This window comes from Fukomys damarensis, unplaced genomic scaffold, assembly GCF_012274545.1.
Source record: "Fukomys damarensis isolate Sample0158 unplaced genomic scaffold, DMR_v1.0_HiC HiC_scaffold_12, whole genome shotgun sequence".
NCBI lineage: Eukaryota > Metazoa > Chordata > Mammalia > Rodentia > Bathyergidae > Fukomys > Fukomys damarensis.
The window spans coordinates 43289223-43297182 of NW_022900924.1; the positions used below are offsets into that span (position 1 = coordinate 43289223).

Genomic DNA, 7960 nt, shown 5'->3' on the forward strand with positions numbered 1-7960 from the left:
TTTGAAACAGGGTCTCACTATGTAGTTGGGACTGACCTGGAACTCACTATGTGGCCAGGCTGGTCTCAAACTCACAGTGATCCTCCTGTTTCAGCCTCCCAAGTGCTGGGATTACAGGCATGTGCCACCACGCCCTGGCTATTTTGTTTTGTTTTGAGACAAGAGTCTCACTAAGTAGTTCAGGCAGGCTTGACTCGCAGTGATCCTCCTGCCTCAGCCTCAGCACTAGAAATACAGGCATGAGCCACTACACCCACTTGCATACCCAATTTCTTGGACAGTATCTTTCTACAAGAGTCTATTTCACATCTTTATGCCTTCATACCATCTGCAAAAACCTGTAAAAGTCACCAGGTAACCACAGCAGATAGACATTAATGAAAAGTTTATCTTCAATGGAATCCACAGTTTGCATCACTCATTTAAAAACAGGAAGCAGAAGTGGCTGCAAGGAGTAAGTCCCTTCCAGGAACTACTACAATTACCTTTCAACTTATCTTTGATGTTTTCTGATAGGCGTTTGGTGAGCTGTGGCGTTTCTTCTGCAGAGTACTCGGTGCCGGCCAGCTCAGCCTTGAGCAGAGTGTGGATGCAATCTTTAATCACGGAGGGCCTGAACCTAGAAGAGAATCCAAGAACATCTCACCAGTAACTCAAACCCCAACTGACCTTCCCACCCCAACTTCCCCCGATATCTGTCATCACTACCCTTTAGTCCTTTCTTTTCTAGTTTCTCCTTATAAAGTAATATAAACAGCATGGCTGATGGCGCACACCTGTGATCCCAAACCCTCCTGAGCAACTGTGCAAGACCCTGTCTCAAAACTGTAAAAAGAAGAATAAAAAGGGCTGGGAATGTAGCCACTTTGAAGGCTCTGGGTTCAAATGCTAGTAAAACCACCATCACAACAAAAAGTAACACATTGGGGCTGGGGATTTAGCTCAGTGGCACTGCACCTGCCTCGAAAGTGCAAGGCACTGAGTTCAATACCCAATAACAAGAAAAAAAAAGACAAAAGTTGCGCCTACAGCCAAAACGGCCCCTGAACTTCTGCCCCACTCATTCACGTGGACGCTGGGCCCTGCACGCACACAGTGAACGAGCTCCCCGGGGAGGCCCGCGCTGCCTTCTCCTACCGCCCCAATTGCCTTGGAATGGACTCTGCTCGACCTCGTCTGGCTGAAATCACCGGGGTCTTTTTTTTTTTTTCCATTTATCTATTATTTTAAATTTTTCCTCATTGAGTTCATTGGTACATTTAGGTAGACAGTACAGTTACATTCAGATATTTATAGCTAGCTAGATGGACCTTGAGACCATACTCTTCAATGAAATACAAACATTAGACACATACGTGTTTAAATGCCACATTGCTTCTCTAGTGTGAGAAACTGAAAGTGGAAAGAAATAAGGTCTAAAATGTATAATAGACATTGGGAAATGGGAAGAAAATGTTCAAATGGGAAGGGGAGCAAGGGAGGAGGGAGGAAGAAAGGAAGGAAGGGATAAGAAGAAAAGTGAAAGGTCCTGAGTTCCATCCCTGGTACCAAAAAAAAGTGAAAATAGATGGGAAAAAGGCAAACAAAGCTTTTGTGCACAGGGAGGGAGGGGGCTTGCCACTAGGGGAGCATGGGAAAAAGAGGCGGGATGTATCATGTGCAGGTGCAAATTCCCTATGATGAGTGTTATCATTATGCATGCCTGAAATGTACCAATAAATGTTTTGCTATTAAGAAAATAAACTTCTAGGGCCCAGGATTTAGCTCAGTGGTTCTGCTGCCTGCCTCCAAGTGCAAGGACCGGAGTTCCATCCCTGGTACCAAAAACAAAAAACAACTTCTAGCTGGGCATGATGGTGCACGCCTGTAATCCCAGCACTAGGGAGGCAGAGGCAGGAGGATCGCTGCAAATTTGAGGCCAGCCTGGGCTACAAAGCAAGACCTGTCTCAAAACAAAACAAAAAAACAAGAGCATTCCTACATATGCCTATTTGCTGTCCATCTTGTACTGCACTGTTTCACAGCAGAAATATGGCGCAGAGCCACCCTCTGCATCTAGAACCTTTTACCAAGTTAGCTGAACTCCCCCCAACCCTGGTACTGGGGAGTGAAGCCAGGGGTGCTCTACCACAGAGCTACATCTCAGCCCTTTCTATTATTTTTCCCAATGGCTTTTTTTTTTTTTTTTTAGGAACCACTGAGCTAAATTCCAGGCCCCCCTTTTTATTATTTTTATTTTATTCTATTTCTTTGGTACTGGGGATTGAACTTGGGACCTTGCACTTGCGAGGTAGGCGGCGGAACCACTGAGCCAAATGCCTGGCCCAAGCTCTTTTTAGCTTTTTTGAGACAGGTCTCACTAAATTGCCCAGGCTGGGTTCAAATTTCCAATCCTCCTGCCTCAGCCTTCTGGAATGCAGGGATTACAGACTTGGGCAACCAAGTGCGGTGCCAGGAGCAGGCGCATTTTGGCACAGATGTGCACACGGTATCCCTGGAAACAAGGCTGAACAGCGTCCCGTGCCAGCCACTGGTTTTCTGCCTCTCTCCATGCTATCCCTTCTTTCCCGGGAACACTCTTCTGGGTTTCCTAGTCAACTACTCCGGCAGCGCCAGCCTAAGGCTCTGTCCCGACCTAACTCAGCACCGTTGACCGGGGTCCTCTGCTGCCCCCTGGCGCCGAAGCCGAGACGCAGCTTCGGAACTCCTGCAGGGCCCCTCCGGCCTCGCCCCGCCAGGCCTCCCTCCGCTCCTTTCTGGCCCTCAGGCTCCCCCAGAAGAACTGCGCTCACCCAACCCGCACTCCGGTGCCACATCCCGTCCTGTACCCGCCTTTGCTGGAAAATGGGCCTCAGGATATAGGTGTTTTCCGGGTCTCCTGAGTGCTTCTCGGTCTCAGGCAACACGTCGACCCCGGAGAAGGATGGGCCTGCAGAGGACATGCCGGCTGAGGTGGCCATGGCCAGGGCTCCTGGACCCGGCGTATCTTGCGATGAAGGCCTGGCCGGGACTGCCAAGGCGTGCGATTGGGAGACCGTCGCCAGGGCGACTGGGCCACCTTGGCCGTCACGTGATGCCAACGCGCGCTCCCGGAGCGGCTGGCCATCCGCCGCGCATGCGCACCGCTAAGGGCCGGAACTGGCAGAGGTTGGGGTTCCTGCTGCCGGCCCTTGAGTGCGCACGTGAACCCAAAAACGCGGACTGCTGCAAAAGGCGGGCTCCTCAGTACACCGCGCTGTGTCTTCACCCACCTTATTCACCACATCTGGCATCCTGCTATTTCTGGGTTTTCCGCAAAGTCAAATGACCATGAAAGGACAACGTTTTGAATCGACTCAGGACATAAAAGCAGCTAGGACCCCACAACTGAAGACCCTCGGGAAAGAGGACTTCCAGACCTGCTTCAGGAAGTGGCAAGAACTATGGGATGAGTGTGAAACGAGGAGTGTATCTTGAGGGGGTTCACGGTAGTGTGTCTTGCAGTAATTTTTTTTAAAGTAAGCATTCATCGTGTTTCTTTTTTTGTTATCAGGAATCGAGCTCAGGACCTTGTGTTTGCAAGGCAGGCGGCGGCACCACTGAGCTAAATCCCCGACTGTTTCTCTTTTTCACCGTGTTTTTCGATCACACCTCGTATCTCTTGACCCCCTTAGCAAGCTCTTGAACGTGTCCAGTGGCTTTAAACACAGGACAGTCTTGCATGGACCATGAGGGATGCAAACGCAAGGGAATTTGACCAAAGGTACAGAGCTAGTAAGCTGCAGGTGCCTGGCTCTAATCAGTGAGTCTTCATATTGGCCTGTAGTTTTTCTTCGGACATATGAGCCAAGAAAAGGATTTTTTAAATTATTTATTTATTTTTGAGACAAGGTCTTCTGTACTTCAGGCTGGCCCTTAACTCACTATGTAGCCCAGGCTGGCCTCAAACTCTCAGCAGTCTGGCTGCCCGGCTTTCTGAGTGCTGGGATTACAGGCGTGCACCATTGCACTAGGTAAGAACAGAATTTTGTGTGTATATATATATATATATATATTTTTTTTTTTAACAGAAAAATCAAAGGAAGAATGGATACTTTGGGACACATGAAAATTATAGCAATCTTCTTTATATAACCATAAAGCTTCATTAGAACAAATCTATGCTCATTTATATCTTGTCCATGGTTGTTTGGGCCCCATGTACGCATGCATGAATGAGTGGGATGCTACAGAGGCCAGATGGCCCACAAAGCCTGAAATGCTATCTGGCTTCTTCAGGAAGAGGTGTGCAGAGCACCGACCCATCCTCTCCAGCTCACAGTTCCCCAGCCGGCTGGCTGTGGCCCACCACCCTCTTGGGTCATGGATTTAGCTCAGTGGTTCTGCCATCTGTCTCTAAAGCGCAAGGTCCTGAGTTCAATCCCTGCTACCAAAAAAAGAAAAAGAGCAGCCTTAGGCTGCATTCCCTGCTCATGAGCACCAGTTGTTCATCCTGCTTTAGAAGCCTGGTAGGTTCCGTCCTCTATCAGATGTAAAAACTAAGAACACTGCCAGGCATGCTAGCCCACACCTTACTCCCAGCACTCGGGAGGCTGAGCCAGGAGGATTCAATTCCTGACCGGGAATTCAAGGCCAATCTGGGCTTCTTAGTGCGATCCTGTTGCAAAAAAGCAAACAAAAAAGGCCCAGGGATTTATCTCAGTGGTGCTGTGCCTGCAAGGCAAGCACAAGATCCTGAATTCTACAAGGTCCTGTTTGATCCCTGATACCAAAAATAAAAAACATTCTCCAATATCCATCCAAGCTTCCTTTGGTTTACTTCAACCTATTAGTTGTGTCAACAGGTTGCCAAACTTGTTTCTGTAAGATGTCAAAGGGGTAGCTTTTATAAAAGTAAATTTAAAACTTCCAGCAGAGATCAGCAAACTCTTACTATTCTAGGTTGTGGTTTATAAAGCACCTTCTTGGCATTATTGCTTAGATTGGTCTCCCTGGTTCCAGTAAATTTCCCAACCTCATTTTCCCAGAATGGCTGTTAATGGTCTCTGTTTAGATGCCCCCCACAGGGCCTCATGCACTTAATGGGGGGACACTTTCGGGAGGTGATTGGAACATGGAGGCACTATATGCATTGGGCGATTAGATCACTGGTGAGTTTATAGGTAAATGTGATGTTGGGAGGTAGAGCCTGGTCACAAGAGGTGGTCACTGCAGGCATAGCACGGAATGATGTGTCGTCCTCCTCCTCTGATCCCTGTGGTGGTTCCCTGCCATGGGCTCTTCTCTCACCATGTCCCTCCGCCATGCAACCCTGGCTTGGAGCCAGCCAACTATAGACTAAAACCTCTATAAACTGAGCCAAAATAAACCTCACCTTTAATTTGTGGGCAGGCATTGGGTACTGTGTCTTAGCAAAGAGTAACTAACATAGTGACTTTCCTTTATTACTGCCGTTTGAAATCTTTGGATGGCCCCATCTCTAGAATTCAAGGTTCCCTGCTTATAAGCCCACTCTGATGTGAATGGTTTGCTGAGCCTTCCTCCTGGCCCCGGCCCCAAGACTCAGGTCTATGCAGATGCCGAAGGCCCAGGTGTACACCCTGTACCTGCTTAGAGAGCTGCTCTACCACCTCTGTAGTTGACCTGAGGCTGGCAGTACCCAAGGCATCTCTAGCACCGGTCCTGCATCCACAGACAAGCTTGACTCCACCTGCATACACAAAAGTGTGATTTCTCTTACAGACAGGTGGTATTTTCTCCTTGGTGTTTAAGAAATGTAAGAAATCGTACCTCCCTCCATGTGGTGAACACCTGTAATCCCAACCCTCTGGAGGCTGAGGCAGGATTGATGAGAGTCTGAAATCAGCCTTGGCGACATAGTGAGTTTGAGACCAGCCTGAACTACTGAACTACATAGCAAGATCTTGTCTAAAAAAAAAAAAAATCGTATCCCTGGGAAGCACTTTCCCTTGCCTTTTATGATCTCTTCAACTGTTTCTCTCACCCTATCCACTGCAGTCCAAAAAATACAGAGGACTTGGACTTGGTGCATAAGTCGATTTAATGAGCCCATCTTTGCTAGGGCTAGAGATATAAAAATGAAAAACACAAGCCTTGCCTGCAAGAACAAACAGATTTGGCTGAGAGTGTTGGCCTATTACTATATAAGGTGTCACTATACCAGTCAGGATCAAGGTGGGGAGATAAAGAAGGCCTTGAATTATAAACCTGACTTAACACAGTGAAGGAAAGGTCCCTCCCCGCCCATGAAACACAGCTGACAAGTTTAAGCAAACGGCGCGATCTTTAACAGTTCTTCCCGCAGTCGTATACATTTGAAACAATCTCCAGCTTACAGAAAAGCTGCAGAAAGCCTTGTCCTGAGCTGGATGATAGTACTGTATACTGCTAAGCCTGTCACCCTGAATGCAAACAAGGACGCCTCCTACTTAGCAGGACTGCGGGCTGGGTATTAACACTGATGGATTAGAACGGCTTCGCCTTCGGATCCAGGGGGAGCGCGGTGTTCCTGCGGCTTCGTGAGCACGTGCTGCGTCGTGGTGTCACCTCGCGTTGTTCTTCTGAATCTCACACCTGACGTGGTGCCCATGACAAATGTCCTCTGTCCTCCAGATACCTGAGCACTAACCGGAAGTAGGACACACTGCTCTGAACGTGGCCCAGCCTCCGCTGCGCGGGACTAGAAACCGGAAAACATCCTCTTCGTCCACAGGGGTGGTCACCAGAGCACACGCAACCCAAGACGGCTTTTCTCCTTCAGAGAAGATTTACCTGACCCCATCCTGCTGAACAGAGCCCCACCAGCCAGTCTGCGGAACTCTCCTCTCCTCCTTCCTTCGCCAAGGCCCTCTACCCTCCCCACTTCCCCTGTCAGGGCCCACGATCGATTTCCGAAGAACATAGGGCGCTGTCACCAAGGGGCTGCGCGAGGCCAGAAGTCAGATCTCCGACTGCGCGCGCCCAGAACCCTCGAGGGCGGTGCCGCTGCGAGGGGAGGGGAGGGGCCACTGTGCGCGTGCGCAGTGGGACAGGAGGCTGGGTCTGAGGCGGAGGGCGGAGGGCGGAGGGCGGAGGGCGGAGGCGCAGGCGCTGAAGCGAGGAGTCCGCCATCCACTGGGAACTGTCTTCATGCAAGGACTGACCTCTCTCACCTCGAGGCCTGCTCGGCCGGAAAAGGAGGGCTGTTCCAAGGTGGGTGTGAGTACACTCGCATCTGTGCCCCGCTCGTCCATGGTGGCGCACACTTTTAATCCCAGTGCTTGAGAGGCTGAGGCAGAAGGATTGCCACGAGTTCGATGCCAGCCTGGGCTACTTAGTGAGACCCTGTCTCAAAAGAAAACAACAAAAGTCGATGTAAATTAGCGCACTCACAAGCGTGGGGGGGCAGGGTGCAGGGGATACAAGCCCAGGCCTTGCGTATGTTAAGCAAGTACTCTCACCACTAGCCACACCCTCAGGGCCTAAATTATCTTTCTGTTCTCCATTGCTTGTGTGGCAGTGTAGGTCCTTGCCCCCTACAGAAGTTTCTACAGGTCAGGCCCATCCTACCATGACCCTGAGACAGAATCAGCCAGCAGGGAACTGCGGTGCTCCTGGATGCTGCCCCTGGGATAGGAGGTGGTGTCTGGACTGGAAGACTCCTTCCTGCTGTCCTCTCCCGTCCCCATCCTGGCAGCCCTGCAAGGCCACAACCTCAGGGATGAAACATGAAGTCGAGTTTGGAGGGTCCAGTCTCCGGGAAGCTGATTATCACATTAAAGGCGCTGTGCTAGACATACTGGGTGAGGGCATCAGCTTATGGATTTGGGGGTCACACAATACAGCCCATGGGAGTTGGTGAACTTGAGCAGAGAAGATAGGGTTCAGGTGCTGATTGTCCCTTAACTTAGCTGTGTGCTTTTTTGTTGTTGTTTTGGTGGGTTTTTGTTTGTTTTTTTTTTTTTTTTTTTTTTTTTTTTTT

At 49.7% G+C, this 7960-nt stretch overlaps 2 protein-coding genes across 6 annotated transcripts in view; both read right to left on the bottom strand.

The window, feature by feature from the left end:
• Tctex1d2 (Tctex1 domain containing 2) overlaps positions 1–3114 on the bottom strand; it is a 21267-nt gene extending 18153 nt beyond the window's left edge. Inside the window, exons 1-2 of one of the 2 annotated variants that reach the window (XM_033762550.1) lie at positions 2833–3114; positions 486–619 (exon numbers count right to left, since the gene is read on the bottom strand). In XM_033762550.1, coding sequence (XP_033618441.1) covers positions 486–619; positions 2833–2960 — 262 coding nt within the window. In that variant the 5' untranslated portion in view covers positions 2961–3114. The remainder of the gene's footprint in view (positions 1–485; positions 620–2832) is intronic. The other variant, XM_010624004.3, reaches the window with a different exon arrangement.
• A 4172-nt stretch (positions 3115–7286) lies between these two features.
• Tm4sf19 (transmembrane 4 L six family member 19) overlaps positions 7287–7960 on the bottom strand; it is a 12437-nt gene continuing 11763 nt past the window's right edge. For 2 of the 4 annotated variants that reach the window (XM_010624002.1, XM_033762547.1), the window contains one exon: positions 7287–7323. The gene's annotated coding sequence lies outside the window, so the exon portion shown is untranslated. Of the gene's footprint in view, positions 7328–7503; positions 7678–7960 lie in introns of those variants that run through there. The other 2 variants (XM_033762548.1, XM_033762549.1) reach the window with 2 other exon arrangements.